The 20,347-nt window shown below is 39.9% G+C and overlaps 2 protein-coding genes across 2 annotated transcripts; one reads left to right on the forward strand and one right to left on the reverse strand.

Annotated features, from left to right (window-relative positions):
* Positions 1-15,059: 15,059 nt before the first annotated feature.
* Positions 15,060-16,947, reverse strand: LOC134212153 (uncharacterized). Its single transcript, XM_062689761.1, has 2 exons — positions 16,259-16,947; positions 15,060-16,089 (listed from the first exon to the last, which is right to left on the reverse strand). The coding sequence occupies exons 1-2, from the start codon at positions 16,788-16,790 to the stop codon at positions 15,281-15,283; spliced, it is 1,341 nt and encodes a 446-aa protein (XP_062545745.1). The 5' UTR covers positions 16,791-16,947; the 3' UTR covers positions 15,060-15,280.
* Positions 16,948-17,071: 124 nt separating this feature from the next.
* On the forward strand, positions 17,072-18,267 carry LOC134212154 (ATP synthase mitochondrial F1 complex assembly factor 2). Its single transcript, XM_062689762.1, has 3 exons — positions 17,072-17,300; positions 17,402-17,709; positions 17,817-18,267. The coding sequence occupies exons 1-3, from the start codon at positions 17,228-17,230 to the stop codon at positions 18,246-18,248; spliced, it is 813 nt and encodes a 270-aa protein (XP_062545746.1). The 5' UTR covers positions 17,072-17,227; the 3' UTR covers positions 18,249-18,267.
* Positions 18,268-20,347: the final 2,080 nt, after the last annotated feature.

Raw genomic sequence — 20,347 nt, forward strand, 5'->3', positions numbered from 1 at the left:
TTGCCAGACTAATACAAACATCAATTTTGGAAAGATCGTAGGTCCCAAAAAAGTTTTTTTTTTCGATTTTCTTTTCCGACTTGGCGAAAAAGAAAGTGGAAATACTTTCGCTTTAGGCCTACAACCTTTTCAAAATTTATGTATGAATGAATTATTTTTATTCGAAAAATTCCCTCTTTAAAAGTACAAACTTTTAATTCTGGAGAAACGGTGACTATTAAGCTCTTAATTGAAATAAAAGTTTAAGGACTTTTATTTTGAACATTCGCTACTCTCTACGAAAAAGAACCAACGCAACTTTTTATTTTAACCAACGGTTTTTTTATTTTCAATAACGATTTTTCTTTCTGTGCAGAGAAGTTTCTTGATTTCCTTGAAATAATTTCCGAAGAAAATCCTGGAGGAAGTTCTGAAGGAATACCTAAAGATAATTCGTAGAATCGTGAGAAATTTCTTGATTTTATTTCCGTAGGAATTTCTGAAGGATTATCTGAAGGAACCCCTGGAGGAAATTCCGGAGGAATTCTTGGAGGAATGCCCAAAGAAATTCTTTAGGAAATTTAAGAATGTCGATATATCCTTTAGGAGTTTCTTTGGGAATTGCTCTAGGAATTCGTACGAAGATATTTAAAAATACGTCCTAGAATTTTGGAAAGAAATGGCGAAGTCTATTACTAGATGAAGCTCCGAGGGATTGGAATACCTGGATACTTATGGATACCTGAAAAAATTTCAGTGCAATTAATAAAATAATTTCAGAACGAATTTTATTGAATTTTTTAAAAGTATGTAGGGGAACGGTTCGCCACTTCATCTCATAGCTCCTATTTCTATCCCATCAAAAACAAAGCAATGGAAAGGAATTTGGTTTGTTTATTATTTTTGTGATTTTTTTCAGCAGTGAGCACGCATGTTGACAAAAAGAAGTGACGAATTTGGTGCCGTATTTCTTTGTTTAGCGATGAGATGGATATATGTTCAGTGAGACGGAGATCGGAACAGTTCCCCTATGTGTGCACGAAGTTACCCTATCCTATCCACTATCCTGTCTTGAGTCTTGGTCTACATACGGCTCCGCCCAGTAGTTTTAATAATTAATTATAGTCGAATTTAATTACCATTCTGCTTTCAATGCACTGCTTATATAGGGCAAAACACGGAGGTAGCGAACCCGTAAGCAGAGACACTTACGCGAAGTCCGCGGTTTATAGAGAGAATCTACTTTCCAGTTTCCTCCTTTTGTAATCCAGCAGACCAATAAATAGGTTCGCAATTCTTTTTGAGCTTCCCGAGGGATGGCTTTTTTGACGAAGGGCGCGTCAAATCTATTGCAACTGTGGGGAAAATTACCCATCAACATAGGAAGAATTTTTTAAAAGTATTTGAAAACAGAATTTCTGAAGGAATTCCCAATGGAATTGTCAGAAATAATTTAGAAAAAAATTTGAAGCAATTTCCAGAAGAATTCATTAAGATTTTTTTTAATGTTCTAAGAAGTTTTGAAGCAATTCCAGGAGGAAATTTCAAAGAAAAACCTGGTTTCATTTGTAGAGGTTTTTTAAAGGAATTCCTGGAGAAATTCTCTATTGAATTCTTGACGGAATTTTTGATGGTATACTAGATACTAGAATGAGTTTCTTGGTGACTTACCAAATTAATTCCTGAATGTATTTCCTAGGGAATTATTTAAGGTATTTACGAAAAAATGTAGAAATTTTCGAAAGAAGATTCCTCCAGGAAGTCCTTAGGAAATTTCTTCAGTAAACCATACAACATTTCTGCAGAAATAATTCCGGTAATAATTTTAATTTGTATGAATTTCTAAAGAAATTTTCGAAGAAATTTCCAAAGGTATTTGAATGTTAAACTTATTTTCAATTAGAAAAAAACACTTAAACAACGGTTTAAAAAAAAGGAGTATACAAACAAAATTTCCGAAGATTTCCTAAAAGAATTTCTGAACAGATTCCCGAAAGAATTCTTAAAGGAATTTTAAAAAAATTTCAAAGGTCCACAGGAATTTCTGGTAGAGTTGCTTAAGGAATTTTCGAAGGAATATGCGGAAATTGGGAAAGAATTCCTGGAGAAAGAAATCGAAATTTCGAAAGAATACCAAAAACATCTTCGTAGAGTTTCCGAAGAAATTATTTGAGGAATTACTGGAAGAATTTTTATTTGATATTCCTAAAAGAAATTCGTGAAGGAATTTCAAAAAAATCCTGCTTCAAATTCCGAAGGTTTTCTCCTGAAGAGATTTCCGAATGTATTCTTAAAACAGTGTCCGTGGGTATTCCTATAGAAGTTCTTGGAGGATTTTCCATGGGTATTTTCTAAGGAACTCTTAAAGCAATTTCCAAAGGAATTCCTAAAGAAGAAACTCCCAAACTCCATGAAGGAATTTCCGAAGCAATTCCAAAAACGATATTCAAGGAAATTTCTGAAGGAACTTTTGGAGAAATTTCAGAAAGAACTTCCGAAAAAATACCCAAATAAATTGTCAAGGGAATTTTTGGAGAAAGTTCTAAAGGAATTCATTAGGGAAATTCTAAATTAATTCTTAGAATTCCTTTTTCGATTGTCTGAGGAATATCTTAAGCAATTTCTAAACGAATTTATGGATTTCTATACGAAGTACTTTCCAATAAACTTATGTGGTGTGATGCGGAAATGTCCTAGTTGATGATGTAATGTAAACTTTTACTGTGGAGATACAAGCTACAGCTATTAGGTTCACACCATCAGTCTGACGTTAGCTAGCAATTGCACAAAAAACCCTAAAATTCATAAAAAGCATAATATGCCTTGCTGTCTGATTTTTTTTCTCAGCTCAAAATTGTTCACGCCGGTTCACGCCGCCGCCGCCGCCGCCGAACATTGCTCACGGCGTGGCGCCGCCGACGCCGCCGCCGCCGGTTTTAAAATGGCCTTACGCCGCCGCCGTTCACAAATACTTCGGCGCACAGGTCTACCACATTATGCGTTTCATCGCAACCTCTCTAGCGTGTCCACTATAAGCAGCTTTCATTGCCTTCAGCCGAAGTGTCAACGGTAATACGACTCGATTATCCTTGAATATGGTGCAACCAAGATATTGCAAATTCTTTTTCTGTGCTTCATATTTTCGTAATGCGTCTGGCCATACGTTATTTTGTATAGCTTCACGGACAAGTTCATTATCTTTTTCGGAACATAGTTCAATATCACTCCAAGATATTTCCATATTTCCCACATCCAAAGAATAAAGGAAATGGCTTTCGTCATCGTCTTCTTCGAAGGGAATCGGATCTTGCGTTTGTCGCACCAACCGAGAAAGTGTATCAGCCACGTTGTCGTTTCCAGAAACTCTGTTGATACTATAGTCGTAAGGCTGCAGCCTTAGTGCCCAAGACTCCGCTCGCGAAACTACCCGTTTTCCCAAACGATGTGAACTACTGAATATGTACGCTAGGGTGGTTCAAAAAATCGATTTTTATCCACAGTGCTCATCTAATTCTTTGCCATGTTCTGAGTGTCCTTTGAAAATTTGAGCTCATTTGGATTAAAACTGATTTAGCACAATCCGTTTTAAGTTTGAATGCAAATTAGTATGGGGAAGTTTATTTTTTCATTATACTGTTAATGACGTTTCCCCATTAAGCGCAGGTTAAAAGAAAACCTACATAGCTTAAAGGAATACTCAACAGCTTTCACGAAAACCGCACGTTGATTAATCGTCCCAATAATTAGTAATCGATTTTAAGACAGGTTGCGAATCTTTAGTCATGATCGTTAAACTTCTTTGAACGCATCACTGAAATGTGCAGTGCAACATAGTAGCCTGAATTTGTGTGTGCTATCTTTCGCGCCACGAGCAGCATTGTTGCCTGTTGATGAGTTATGCAATTAGCTCTAGAAAACCACGGTATAGATTAAATTCGATTACTAATTATTGGAACGATCAATTAAGATGCGGTTTTCACTGAGTGAAAGCTGTTGAGTATTCCTTTTAGATATATAGGTTTCCTTTTAACCTGCGCTTGATGAGGAAGCGTCAATAACAGTATAATGAAAAAATAAACTTCCCCATACTCATTTGCATGCAAACTTGAAACGGCTTGTGCTAAATCAGTTTTAATCCAAATGAGCTCAAATTTTCAGAGGACACTCATAACATGGTAAAGAATCAGATGAGCGCTGTGGAGCAAAATCAATTTTTTGAACCACCCTAATGTACGCATTAGTAACTTGAGAGAACGAACGAAAATCAAAAAACCTTTAAGATATGACAAAAACTATATGTATTCCGTATTTTCTTAGAGTACAGGCAGGATGGGATGTAGTGAAGAGAATCGAATAAATAAACTTTTGTTAAACATCACAGTTAATAGCGACTTAACATATTTGATTTATCTGAAATATAATTTTGTATTATATCACCTAAATCAGTAATGAATACATTAAAAAATATATGCATATATGTGTACATATTCGACCAAATCAATCCAATTAATAAAAATTTCAGAATGATTGATTACCGTATTACACTACATAGTAGGGTGGTTACTCCACAACGCTCACCTGATTCTGTATCATGTTCTGAGTGTTCTCCGAAAATTTGAGCTCATTTGGAAAAAAAACTAATTTAGCATAAGCCGTTTCAAGTTTGCATGCAAATTAGTATGGGGAAATATATTTTTTCATTATACTGATTATGGCGCTTCCTCATTAAGCGCATGTTAAAAGAAAACCTACATAGCTAAAAGGAATACTCAAGAGCTTTCACTCAGCAAAAACCGCATCAATCAAAATGCGTTATAAAATTGGCTGATTAGTTGTTAAAATAACAAAAAAATATATCAAAAATACCTATAGCCGTAACACAATTAAAACAGAGGTTGATACCTTTATATCAACATTATAACAAACGTTGATATAATTTGTTTGTACAAAAATCTACTTTCAAGGTAATTGCCTACATCACGGATAGAAATCTGGTACGCTACTTACTTACTTGATGGGCTACAGCTCTTCGATGAACCTACGCCGAATGGAGTATCCTTCTCCACTGGATTCGATCCTGGGCCCTGAACATTGAGCGCCCTCAGATCCTCTTCAACTGCAAAAAGCCATCGTGTACGCGGCCTTCCACGAAGCCTGCGGCCTCTTCCGGGTTCTCTACTAAATATTATCTTCGCTTGACATTCTTCCGGCATACGAACAACGTGACCAGCCCACCGTAGTCTGCCGTGTTGTATAAGCTTAATAATATCCAGCTCTTTATACACCTGGTACAATTCGTGATTCATGCGACGCCGCCAGATACCGTTCTCCTGTTTACCGCAAAGTATTGTCCGCAGCACCTTACGCTCAAACACTCTCAAAGCTCTCCGATCAACCTCCTTTAACGTCCATGTCTCATGGCCGTATAAAGCCACCGGAAGAATCAGAGTAGTATACACCCAAGTAACGTTTTTCGCTTAAGCAGCTCAGTAAAGCTGATAAGGCGAATAACGTACTCTTAAAGGAACTTTTGGTTACTTGGGCAGCGCGAGTTTTGTTTTCGTTTGCAGACTACGCGACTTAAGCTGGTTACGAAGTCCGTAATAAGTCCTATTTGCAGCTGAAATACGCCTTTTTACCTCGCGGGTAACATCATTATCGCACGTCACTAATGTTCGCAGATATACAAAATCTTCTACCACTTCAAATTTTTCACCATCCAGCACCATTTCGCTACCACCACCACTTATGAACCCACGTTGATTGCCAGCGACCATGTACTTTGTCTAAGAATATGGCCATTCGCAGCACCTACTTCCAACACAGCCTCCCGTATCGGTACACCTGGAGATCACCACTGCAGACAGAATCACAAATCGACCACGTTCTGATTGATGGACGGCACTTCTCCGACATTATCGACGTCAGGACATATCGTGGCGCTAACATCGACTCTGACCACTATCTGGTGATGGTTAAACTGGGCCCAAAACTATCCGTCATCAACAATGTTCGGTACCGACGACCGCCGCGGTACGACCTAGAGCGACTGAAGCAACCTGATGTCGCCACTGCATACGCGCAGCATCTCGAGGCAGCGTTGCCGGAAGAGGGTGAGCTCGATGGGGCCCCTCTTGAGGACTGCTGGAATACAGTCAAAGCAGCCATTAACGACGCAGCGGAGAACAACGTCGGGTATATGGGTCGAAGTCGACGGAACGATTGGTTCGACGAAGAGTGCAGACAGATTCTGGAGAAGGACGCAGCGCGGGCGGTCGCGCTGCAGCAAGGTACCCGGCAGAACGTGGAACGTTATAGACGGAAGCGGAGACAGTAGACCCGCCTTTTCAGGAGAAGAAACGCCGCCTGGAAGAAGCGGAGTGCGAGGAGATGGAACAGCTGTGCCGTTCTCAAGATACACGCAAGTTCTATCAGAAGCTCAACGCATCCCGCAAAGGCTTCGTGCCGCGAGCCGAAATGTGCCGGGATAAGGATGGGAGCATCTTGACGGACGAACGTGTGGTGATCGAAAGGTGGAAGCAGCACTACGAGGAACATCTGAATGGCGCTGAGAGTACAGGCAGTGAAAGTCAAGGCAGCGGAGGAGATGACTACGTCAGTTCAGCGGACGATGGAAGCCAACCAGCCCCCACCTTGAGGGAAGTTAAGGATGCCATTCAACAGCTAAAGACCAATAAAGCAGCTGGTAAGGATGGTATCGGAGCTGAGCTCATCAAGATGGGCCCGGAAAAGCTGGCCACTTGCCTGCACAAACTGATAGTCAGAATCTGGGAAACCGAACAGCTACCGGAGGAGTGGAAGGAAGGGGTTATATGCCCCATCTACAAGAAAGGCGACAAACTGGAGTGTGAGAACTTTCGAGCGATCACCATCCTTAATGCCGCCTACAAAGTGATATCCCAGATCATCTTTCGTCGTCTGTCACCATTAGTGAACGAGTTCGTGGGAAGTTATCAAGCCGGCTTCGTTGACGGCCGCTCGACAACGGACCAGATCTTTACTGTACGGCAAATCCTTCAAAAATGCCGTGAATACCAGGTCCCAACGCACCATCTGTTCGTTGATTTCAAGGCGGCATACGACAGTATAGACCGCGTAGAGCTATGGAAAATTATGGACGAGAACAGCTTCCCTGGGAAGCTTACCAGACTGATCAAAGCAACGGTGGATGGTGTGCAAAACTGTGTGAAGGTTTCGGGCGAACACTCCAGTTCGTTCGAAGGTGATGGACTTTCGTGCCTGTTGTTCAACATTGCGCTAGAAGGTGTCATGCGGAGAGCCGGGTGTAACAGCCGGGGTACGATTTTCAACAGATCCAGTCAATTTATTTGCTTCGCGGATGACATGGACATTGTCGGCCGAACATTTGCAAGGGTGGCAGAACTGTACACCCGCCTGAAACGTGAAGCAACAAAAGTTGGACTGGTGGTGAATGCGTCAAAGACAAAATACATGCTTGTGGGCGGAACCGAGCGCGACAGGGCCCGCCTGGGAAGCAGTGTTACGATAGACGGGGATACCTTCGAGGTGGTCGAGGAATTCGTCTACCTTGGATCCTTGCTAACGGCTGACAACAACGTTAGTCGTGAAATAAGAAGGCGCATCATCTGTGGAAGTCGGGCCTACTACGGGCTCCAGAAGAAACTGCGGTCGAAAAAGATTCGCCACCGCACCAAATGTGTCATGTACAAGACGCTTATAAGACCGGTTGTCCTCTACGGACATGAAACATGGACAATGCTCGAAGAGGACTTGCAAGCACTCAGAGTATTCGAGAGACGGGTGCTTAGGACCATCTTTGGCGGTGTGCAAGAAGACGGTGTGTGGCGGCGAAGAATGAACCATGAGCTCGCCCAACTCTACGGCGAACCCAGTATCCAGAAGGTAGCTAAAGCCGGAAGGGTACGATGGGCAGGACATGTTGCAAGAATGCCGGACAGCAACCCTGCAAAGATGGTGTTCGCTTCCGATCCGGCAGGTACGAGACGGCGTGGAGCGCAGCGAGCGAGATGGGCAGACCAGGTGCAAAATGACTTGGCGAGCGTGGGGCGTATCCGAGGATGGAGAGATGCGGCCTCGAACCGTGCATTGTGGCGTCAAATTGTTGATTCAGTGTTATTCCGTGTATAGTAGAAAATCGAAAATTTGTTTTCAATAAAATGAAATATCTGCAGTTATCAGACGTCGCAACTCATTTCTGATTAGTGCGCATGATAGTACATCCATGCGTGCATGATGCGCACTACTAATGAAATATTTCAAATTGTCGCGACTCGCGTCGCAGCGCGAGTGCTCAATCGCGCGGTCCGGTTTGGTGCCGGCCCGACAATATCTGTTTAGATGTTAACTAAATAAATAATCGAGGGGCGATTCAATACTATCGAATGATGAATCAAAAATACGTGAATAAAAATAATGCATAAAAATACAAATAACGCAAAAAAAAAAATTAATTCACGGAAATACAAATATTGCACAAAAAATACAAATAGGTCATAAATACACATTATTACACGAAAAATTCAAACTTCATATTTCAATGCAAATAATGCAAAAAACATAATCAAATGCATCTAAATACGGGCACAATCGTCATTACGTGAGAAAACGCACAGAAAAGAAAAGAAAAGTTTGGTAAATAGCGCAGCTGTTCGTATACTGTTCGTATACTGTGCGAGAGAATCCTCTTCATTCATTTCAAACCAATATTTGCTACACATTTCCACGATTTGCCAGTCCCCTTGCATTTCATATAAGAAATCATCTCAGTCATTCGACAAACCACGTTTTCGATCAGGTGCAGTGATCCTAAATTTGGTTTGTCGGATATCAACAGGTGAGGTCCACAATGTCAACAACATTCCATGTGCGACTGTCGGATTTTCACCGAGGCGTAATTAATGCCTCGAATAATACAAACATTAATGCATCGCAGAGGGGTTCATACCATATTGGTTCGGTGAACATATTCAAAACTTGGATTGAATTATCCAATACCACATAAATATGAGAACACAGAGATGAGAAACAAAAGATATTTTAGTTACTAGATAAAGGTTGTCGCTTCGGTTCCCTTTGTTCTGCATGTTGGGTACCAAGTTGTCAAATCGTATGGATTTTCCTTCTTTGACATTTAGCTCCCCTATCCTCGCCAGCAAAAGATGTTCCGGACAGCGACGACAGCGACAATCTTTATCTAGTAACTAAAATATCTTTTTGAGAAATATAATGAACATGTTTCTACCAAATCGAAAACATTGCGTCTCTGAAATACATTTCTTGAATCTGGTAGTGTTATATTAGCATTTGTATCCATTTCCCGACATTTCCACAATTTATGAAAGTTTTCCAATGCCTGCCATGTGGCATAAATATAAAATTCGTTTGGCAAGCACAATTAATACCGAGATGGATACACTACGCTTAAAGAGTCGACATTATTTTCCATTCTAAAACGTAGGATGGGCCAAGAATATGATTCGCATCTCTGGATTGGAAGGATTGAATTCTACCCCTTTGCTCGATGGAATAACAAACAAAGTTTATAATAAAATGCTCGTAAAATGCAATGATTTACATCATTTACATGTTATGAAAAATGTAAAATGCAATGGTTTAAATCAAACGATGTTGAAAAATCCCCGAAGAAAATTTTAATGCACATTGAATAATACATTCATTACTTTTTTGTTGAAATCAATCGTAAACACTGAAATGTCAAAGTCGTATGGTCAATATATACGAATATTCGCTTTCAATCCGTTTATGTGACGAAAATACACAAATATTACATTAATACACAACAATTCACTTTAATTCAGTTTAATACATTATTACACCCAATACGTGGAAATACATGAAAAATACATCGAAATATTATTAAATACGTCGGACTGAATCGAAAATACATAAGTGCATCGCCCCTCGTAAATAATAATAATAATGTACTTTGTTTTGCTGGTATTGATCGTGAGTCCAATCCTCACTGTCTCCCTCTTAAAAGGCACAAAAGCCTCTTCCACGGCACGGCGATCAATTCCGATAATATCGATATCGTCCGCAAATCCCAGGAGCATATGCGATTTTGTGATAATGGTACCGCTTCTTTGCACACCAGCTCTCCTAATCGCTCCCTCGAGCGCTATATTGAACAGTAGATTCGAGAGTGCATCACCCTGCTTTAATCCATCTAAGGTCACAAATGACGTCGATATTTCATCCGCAACCCTTACACTTGATTTCGATCCGTCCAACGTTATACGAATCAGCCGGATCAGTTTCGCCGGAAAACCATGTTCAAGCATAGTTTGCCATAATTCATTCCGTTTCACTGAATCGTACGCCGCCTTGAAATCAATAAACAGATGATGTGTCTGCAAGTTGTACTCCCGGAATTTATCAAGGATTTGTTTCAGGGTAAACATTTGATCTGTCGTTGATCGGCCCTCGCGAAAACCTGCTTGGTATTCACCGACGAAGGACTCTTCAAGCGGTCTCAATCTGTTGAACAGAATACGGGACATAATTTTGTACGCCGAATTAAGGAGGGTTATTCCTCGGTAATTGGCGCACTCCAGTCTGTGCCGTCCAACCAGCTAGCAAGCAATTCCTCGTCTTCCCATATTTTCGACATAATATGGTGCAGAACTTCATAAAGCTGCACATTGCCATGTTTGAGAAGTTCAGCCGGAGCTGGTCCTCCCCGCAGCCTTATTGTTTTTCAGCTCTTTAACAGCTTTTTTAACCTCATCTAGTGTAGGTGACTCCACAGCTTATCCATCGTCGCTAATATTTATTCTGTTCACCGATGCACCGTCACTTCCTCCATTCAACAAAGTCTCGAAGTGTTGCTTCCACCTGGCAGCCACTTCAGTTTTATCTGTCAGCAAATTCCCTTGTTGGTCGTTGCACATGACGGGAGATGGCGCTGGCTTTCTTCGCACGCCATTGACAGACTCATAAAACCTCCGCATATCGTTCTGCTCCATTTTTTCCTGCGCCTCACTAATAACTTGTTCTTTGTACTCTTTTTTCTTCCCGCGGTGGGTTCGTTTTTCGGCTGCTCTTGCTTCATTGTACCGATCTCTATTCGATCGGGTACCCGACACCAACATCCGGCTTCTGGCAACGTTCTTCTCGTCTGTCACTCTCTGACACTCAAGTGCAGTGCCTACCACTTCTCGTGCTGTTGTGCTCACCGCTCCATGGATCGACTCCCATAGATCGTTGATCTTTTGTCATCGGACGACTCGTGGAAGCGTGAGATAGGGACTTGTGGGGACCAGAGCTCTGTTGGGCGCTCCTTCCTTGATGTCAACCCACCATTTTGCAGCCCTGGTACGCTACCACATCGGATTTCCATCCATAATGTAAGCAATTAACTTTGTTCCAGCTATGTATTAATATCGAGTGGGTTCAAGTTATACTGAAGGTGATTACCTCCGATTTTTTCCCAATGTCTACAAAAAATGTAGGCAATTATTTTGTGAAAATATACATAACTAATGTTATAATTTTTATATGAAATAAAACTGGCCGAACACACATTTTTATCGAATTATCTAATTATAACACAAGTTGTTTTAAATAACAACAATTGATAGAATTGAGTTATAATTTTGTTATGCATTCCTGATCGGGTACTGCAATCAAAAGCTTTCATATTGGTCTGATGATTGCAATATTCAAATTAATGAATTAAAAAATGTTACTTAGGTCCTTTTGAAAAGTTAATCGAGATTTCTTAGCCATAAGTGAAAACTAAAATATTGCCATAGAATGTATTTTTTTGCTGTCGGATATTGAATTCTGGGGATACTTTTGAAATACGAACAATATGCAACATATGCATAGAATTTCAGTTATTTGTTATCAAATTTAAGGTTCGTCAATATGCATAGAGATTAAAAAAAAACTGGTTACTTCCAATCTTTTGAAAGCGTAAAAAGTGTTCCATAAAATGTACATAGATTAAGTGGAATTTTTATTTTGAAATAAATAAACAATTTTAACCCTGGGCTTTGGATTATAATTCTCCACAAATATTGATATATTCTAGGAGAATTGTAATCTGTGCTGGTAGGAGTCTACGAACTGGGGTTGGATTCTATTTGAATACACATGAAGAAAGTGGTGTAGATTATGGGAATTGAATTGTAAGTTCGTATACTCCTATTCGGTTTCCTCAATGACCGACAGGGTGCGTGCTACATGTCGCGGATAGAAGCTAAGGGAGGTGTGGTATAATTCGACTGAATTTATTGAATAAAGAGCCTTTTAATAGTCAGTCAATTGTGCTTAGCCTCCTATTGTGTTGTAACTGAATAATGTCAAAATAGATAATCGATACAGACACCTCCTTTCTCAACAATCTATAATTCATTTGAATGTATTCAACATTGGCTCCGTAGCTTAATGTCCTATGCGACATAGTTTTGAAGATACTATTTAGCTGATCCAAGTCTAGCATCCTGTACTAGAGAGTTACTTTAGAAGAGACTTCTCATAATTTTATCGTAGTCAACGTTTATGTTAAAAATAAGTTATAAAATGGAGTACTAATTATTTCCTGCTAGATCAGTTACAAGACAACGTGGACCACATTGAGGAAAAATTATTCAATAAATCGATATTATCGTCGAAAGGCCCAGCTATGCTGTAACCAAATTAATCACTTATTATATAAATCTCTAACTGAAATTAGAAAAAATAAGCTACTTAATTAAATCCAACTGATATTAAATATAACACTACACTAATTTGAGAATCCCATTTAAAAGAACCTCATAAATAATAAAATGACATTTACTAATATCCATTCTTTTCATTATTTTCCTCACCATCTAACTTGATCTCAACTATAATAAATTATGATGGAGCTTCGAAATTGAGAAGACTCGAGCCAACACCAAATGCAGCATGATCCTACTAATATCGTCAGGAATCGGAAGAATCTGAAATCTGGTAAACACTTATTAAAGCTAATAAGTGGTAAGTAGATAGAAAGAATACATACATGGTAAGTGCAAATAACTTATAAATTTATCATATTTTTATTCCATTGCGTAAATGTATATATCATATGTGTTTACTTTGTAAATGATAACCGTACTTTGTTTATATATATGCACATTTGTGAAAAACGTATATATGTTTCTGTGAGTGTGTGTGTGTATATTATATCAAAACAATAACCTAAAAATTGATTTAGGAAATAGGTGGAAAATTATGCTGAAGTGTTGTTTAGGATGGTTACTGAGAAGTGCAAAATATAGTTGATGTAAAAATTGATGTAGCGGTGTTGGCAGTCATGGGTGAAGTGAATTAAGTGAATCGACTCATCATTAAACACACGACTGCAATATATGTTCAACAAAATCGTAAGCAGTGACTTATATACTTATTAATACTATGTTTGCACTACGGCCTGAATAACATGTTATTCAAATTATCGACAAAAGAAAGCTCATCAAGATAGCCGAATAACATGTTACAAGGCCCTAGTGTGAACATAGTATAAGTCGTGACGTGAATTTGGAAAGGTTGAACGGAATTATGAACAAAGATGGTGCCGACGATTTAGTAATTTGGTTTTGACCGTTTGGTGATTTTTCGGTGACTCGTTTCTGAGGCTGGTTTCCTGCTTAAGGGAGTTAAGATAGTGGAGAAGTTGTGAATGTGAAGAAAGAACGATACGGTGATAGTGACCGCACTAATTTTCGGTGATCATGATGACTATGTTAACATTAACGTAATGATAGTAGGTGAATGTGATGCGTGATTTCATTGCTTATACTGAGTGAAATGATTCGTAGTGGTAGAAAAACTTATATACTTTTGTAAAGGTAAAGAAGAAGAAAGAAGAAAAGAGTGATGTTGATATTAGTGATGGTAGTTTGACAATACTAAGGGTCTGTCTCAATTGGATAATTAAACTGAAATTAGACTTAAAAGTGACATTTCAATAATTATCGAATAACCCTGCTCGCAGAGCAAGATTACTTTTGACAGATATCGAATCATTTTCCATCGATGTCCTATTGGAATTGCTGGGTAGCACCAGCCATTCTTATAACAGGGTGATTTTTTAATTTTCGAACTGTCAATTTTAAGTTTGATTCTCCAAATGAGACAGACCCTAAGTGCTTATAATGATGGGGATGGGCTGTTATACAAATCCTTGTTTTCATCAACACGGCCCATAACAGTGACCACATGAGCAACATCGCTTAGGAACGTCTGTGTGATGATGAAAAACGGGAGGCTCATAGAAGCCAATATGGGCGGGGTACAGTGTAGATTAATAGCAAGGGACAGCTGCCATTGTAACCACCACAAAAAAAAAAAAAAAAAAAAAGAAATAAATAAACAATTTTATCACTAGCATTTCCCTAGCGACTATTTGAATTTTCTCTCATTAATAGGCGACTTTCACGTTTTTGTCCAACAATATGCATAGAGATTGGAATAATATTATATGTATACTCACATCCATTGTAAAAGGTGTTCCGTTCCATTCTAAAGTGTAAAAGGCGGACCTGGCCTGTTCATTGAGCAATTCTCGCTTAACTTTTCAAAAGGACCTAAGTAACACTTTTTTCATGATTTAATTTGAATAGCGCAATCAACAGAACAACATGAAATCTATTGATTGCAGTGTTCAAATTAATTCATGAAAAAATGTTACTTAGGTCCTTTTAAAAAGTTAAGCGAGAATTGTAGTTATTAACTAGGTACCTTATGTATTTCCTAAACCGGACTGAAAACAAAACCCGTACCGTTAGGCTTATTCTATCATATTTTGAAAATTTTAGGTTGTCTATCATCATTACTGTCATATTGTAAGAGTGCAGTGGCGTAGCCACGGGGGTGGTTTTGAACATAAAAACCCCCCAGGGACCAAATTTTTAGAATAATTTTTTTTTCGAGAAAAAAATTGTTCGGAAAACCCCCCCCAGACCAATTTTCTGGCTACGCCACTGTAAAAGTGAATCCTTATTCTATGATTTTCAATGCTTTCGGATACTTTTTCGGGACAAAAGTACTGCAAAATAAATATATCTGTTTAGTTAAAATAAATCGACCGTGTTAGCAGTTATACAGATATAAATTCACTTTTAATGCACGTTTACTCTTTGAGTAGAAGCAGCTCATTTCATAAAACTTTAAACATAAACAATAAAAACTAGAATAAAAAATACCACTTACCGCTTTGTACTGAATGCAACGAAAGGAATGCGTCAGACATTTAGAGACAGCATGTACCCGTGAACATGTCCCTTCAGGGTATGCGACTAATTACCAAACTAATGTATCCATTGGAATAGTACAGCTCGTCGGATTCGTCCATGTGATTTGTATTGCGCAACGGTTTGAAGTCTTTGTACGGATTGTCGATGGCGCGTTTGACAAACACTAGCTCCTTTTTCTTAAGCGATCGCTTACCAATGCTGTAGATGATTGCACAATCCTGGCATGCCTCCTCCCGGGTGTATGACGTAAACATGATTGGAATGTTGACGAACCGGATCAATCGAGCCAGGGTGTGGGTCCAGGTATCCTTGTTTGAATCGATGTGCTCGTGGAAACCGCAGTTGAAGCTGACGATGATGTGTGGCCGTTCCATCGAATCCACCGGTTCCAAGGCGTGGAAAAATCCTTTGTGGTAGTGCATCTTAATCGATCGAGCACCCTCGTAGTTGAGTTCGATTTCATCTTTGATCGAGCTGAGGGCAGGGCCGATGAAATGAATTATCACTTCCCGAATGTGTGGCATGAAGGTGAAAATCACCGAGCAGGTATTGTAATCGAAGTAGACAATTTCGTCCTCAGCACCGACCACGTAAATGGTCAGCGATTGATCCAATTCCTCATGCATGTTGGTAATATTCAATGCATACAGGATTGTACTGATGTGAGAATAATTGGACACGAACTTGAGATCATTTAGGTCGTTTACTGATCTTGGTTTGCGAGGAATATTAGCAGAGTATGCTAAGTTCACCAGCTCAAAGGTGTCCGATGGAAATTTCACCAACTTGAATGCGTTTAGTTTCGGAAATCCAAATGACTCCAATCGAGATGGGCAATCTGAAATAAAATTTGAATGTTTAGCGACGATAGTAGCGGTGATAATTGGAACACATAACTAGCAATTTATACGAACAAGACTTAAAATTAAAAAAAAAAAAAACCTAGACATATCGCTTCATAAGGGACCATTATAAAACAATTATTAGTAAAAGTAATTCAACCATACCTGCATCCAGGAGCATACTGATCCGGTACATATCACACCATTTGACATGCTTGCCGGCGTCCTGCAAGCGATGTTCTTCGCTGCAGTAAAATATTTGGCGGCACTCGTCACACGGCTTCAGTTTGCTTATATCATACTCGAAGCACACATGGCACACGTTGGGAAACCGCAGCATAGTGTACTCATACTGGAAGAGCTTCCGCTGCAGTATTGAGATGATCAGACATTCCGCCAGAGAGATGGCACATTCCAAGTCCCGCCGTGTTCCACCGATAATCTTCTCGTTTTCGTTCCGCACTTCGATGATGTGGTCGATTTTCTTCATAGACAAGATCTTCGTAACGGCACGACAGAAGTCCTTGTGGTTCTTCCAATCCTCCTTCTGGTGCTTTTCCCCACAATAACCAATGAGGCGGCATCCTTTGCAGAACCGCACTTTTTGGTCTATGAGAATCAGCCGGTGTTCGGTGGCTCGGGTGTAGCAAACGTTGCAACGGGTTGGGTTGAAATTGTTATAGATTTGCTCTTCCATCGTTCACAAACAATTTAAAGCCAAGTTTCGATTTTACAACTTGTTTCACTAGAAATTGTAAGCAAAAAACAGCACAGACCAAAGAACGCGTTTGATTCGTTCGATTGATTTTGCGTGACAAAGTGCCGCAAAAAAGCAAAGCAAAGGAAGCCAAAGAAGGAAATAAAAAAAACACAAAACAAAATTGGGCGTTTGGCTTTCTTCATCGATTTTTTCTCATGTATTTTGAAATACATATCTGAAGGGCATAGCAGTGACGTTATTGACAGTCAACATGCGTGTTTTTATACGTTTTTTTGCAAGTGCACATGTTCGTTCTTCCCGTTCGTCCGATTGTTTATTGTTGATGCATTGATTCAAAATCAGTTATAACGTAGACTTTCTAACATTTATTACAAGGAGAATTACTGTGGTGCTGAACATAATTTAACCAAAATATGTTCAGAAAATGTTTAACATTATTTCCAAAACTTTCCACATCAACGTTCAACATAAGTGTACGAAAATATCGTGAGTATTTTATTATGTAATTTGGCTTGGAATGAACAAAATACAAAAAATAAACTTCAAATACTCCTAACATATGTATCAACTAATCCTGGTTCACATAGCGGCACCTCCCAAGCGTTTCTACCGTCAAACCGGCATTATCACAAGTAATGGAAAGTTCGAAATAACCCTGGACCAGCGAAAGCTCAAAACACCCAAGGGAGCGCCTTTCTACGTGGAGAGTGAGCCATTGGCCATTGCTATCGCCACCGAGTGGGATGCCCAGAAAGATGTTATTGATCGATCCAGAATGCACTTAACGGCGCTCAGCAGTACCGTCATCGATAACCCGAACAACCTACAGAAACCGGACATCGTCAACTATTTGGTGAACTATGCCAGCACCGATGCGATTTTGTTTCAATCGATTGTAAGTAATTGATTTTAAATCAGGTCTTATGTTCATTAGATGTCCGATAAACTGTGCTTTTGAATGAACCTATAATCAAACACCAAAATAATCCGATTCATTTGCAGGAAGACAAACGTTTGAAAGAACTACAAGTGGCAGAGTGGAATCCAATCATCGAATGGTTCAACAAGCGCCATGACGTCGCCTTACAGGCAACAGATGCGCTGGAAGTTCCGAGCTTTGCTCCCGGAACGACTATGAACATTAGTCGCTATCTGTCGTCATACAACGAGGCCACCCTGCACGGAATAATGTACGCTGTGGACACTTTAAAGTCGGTCATTCTCACTAGCGCTTGCATGGAGCGGTATATTGGGGTTGAGAAAGCAGTTCTGTTGTCGCGACTAGAGGAGGAATTCCAACTGGGCCACTGGGGGCGTGTTGAATGGGCTCACGACGTTAGCATGCTGGACCTGCAGGCCCGACTCTCAGCTGCGACACTGTTCGTGTATTTCAACTCGAGTAATGTGTTTGTTAAACAGAAAATACCAATCTAAGTGATATAAAAATGGAAAAGTTCATACTTTAATCGTTTGTGATATATTACAATCGTATCGGAAATGTGGGCAAGTGAAACGCTGCTTTTTCTATAAAGTTATCTTATTATAGTGCGAATCAGGAAGAAAGAATTGTGAAAAAATATTCTGCCGGGAACCGTTGGAGATCTACACTTCGTGGAAGGCCACGAACACGCACGTTGGACCCTAAAGGTTCGAAAAAACTGGAGGATCATACGTTATGCAGTTAACCAGGTAATTTAATCATTTTGAAATATGCGGCCAGCTATGGGAGGGAGCTTTGGAATTCAATTTACACGTTAAAGTTTGGAGTAGTTACCGATTACAACCATGCTTCTTAACTTATAACATGCAACTGCTTTCAATATTTTTTTAAAGTGAGACTATGTCTGTGTTTTCTATACCAGGGTAGGATACTTCGCGATTGCGAAAAATCGAAAAAAAAAACATCACGAGAATATGGTAAACTGTGATCGTTAATATCTCGGCCGTTTCTCGATGGATTTTTGATTATTTTGGACGCATCACAACCATTGTATCGAAATATCAATTTATATTTATTCACTCTGGAAAATTTGCTAACAGTTTAGCAATCTGTTCAGGTAAATAAAGCAGGAACGACAGCGCAGTGACGACTTCTAAACATTTAATTGTATGGATGGGGCAAGATGGGTCAGTTAAGGCGAACCCATGATGCCTCAGAACGAAACAGAGGCGCCTCGTCTATACGTTCTACCTGTTCATGGAACAGGTAACCATTTTTAGTTCAGAAGTAGATAACTTAATGTACTTACAATTAATTTCTTAGCAGTTAATTTTTAGGGAGAATAATTTCTCAGTAAAATTGTTTAAGAAAAGTTTTACGTCCTATTTCCAATGATGTTTTAACATCTAATGAAACAAATATTGCGTAGAAGACAGATCAATTCAACGCCACATGCTTGGCGTACAGTCAAATTGCAGCAAAATATGTGTTTCCCCGATGGATAATATTGTCTCTCCAGAACAAAGTTAGAACGCTTTTATACCGATGTTGGATTTTTCTCCAGATACAGGCAACTTTCCCAACTTCGGAAGTAGTGCGCTAGATTCGCCTAAAGATGCGCTAAACAACGCATCAATTAGTTTGACAGATAAACTTACTTACTTATGGATCCTGTACACCTCCGGTGGTGCAAAGGGCCGACTTGAAAGATCTCCATCCTGAGCGTTGCCCGGCTATCGCTTTAACCTGTTGCCAGGTTAGATTTCGGTCGACTTCTTTTATTTCTTTATTGAGGCTTCGGCCTCTGGTGACAACGATGATGAAGCTCGATGTTTGAGATCCAGTTGTGAGGCCACCAGGCCCGAATTATATACCGCAGGCATCTGTTGATGAAGTTGATGAAGTGCAACGTCATCATCCAATTCGAAGTCGTTTAGGTGCTCCATGGTTATAGGTTGCCATAACAGCCCGCGGTTTGGTTCACGATCAACCGCACCTACCATAATTTCGTCGATTACAATGAGGAACAGTAACGGTGCTAGAATACATCCTTGCCTCACACCAGCTACGACCCGGATAGGGTTGGACAAGACCCCATTGTGCAGCACTCTACATGTAAAGGCCTCGTACTGTGCCTCGATGAGGCCGATGATTTTCTCAGGAACCCCCTTGTGTCTTAGGGAGCCCCACATATTCTCGTGACTGAGCCGGTCGAAAGCTTTTTCGTAGTCAATGAATACCAAGGGACTCTTGGAATTCGTTGACCTGCTTTAGAATGATGCGTAGCGTGACAATATTGTCCACACAGGATCTTCCGGCACGGAATCCGGCCTGCTGCCTCGCATCGATCTTCTTCTGAATCCGGGCTAGGTTAACTTTGTATAGAACTTTGAGAACGGTACACAGCACAGCGACATAATGCCTCGCCAGTTATCGCATATAGTCAGGTCACCCTTTTTGTCTACCGGAAAAGTTGCAGTGTCCCAGCTATTACGAAATAAACGATACAGTAGTTGAGCGAATGTCATGGGGTCAGCTTTGAGCATCTCGGCTGATATGCGATTGACCCCTGGGGCTTTATTCGATTTCATGC

The sequence above is a fragment of the Armigeres subalbatus genome, chromosome 2 (assembly GCF_024139115.2).
Source record: "Armigeres subalbatus isolate Guangzhou_Male chromosome 2, GZ_Asu_2, whole genome shotgun sequence".
NCBI classification, from domain to species: Eukaryota; Metazoa; Arthropoda; class Insecta; order Diptera; family Culicidae; genus Armigeres; species Armigeres subalbatus.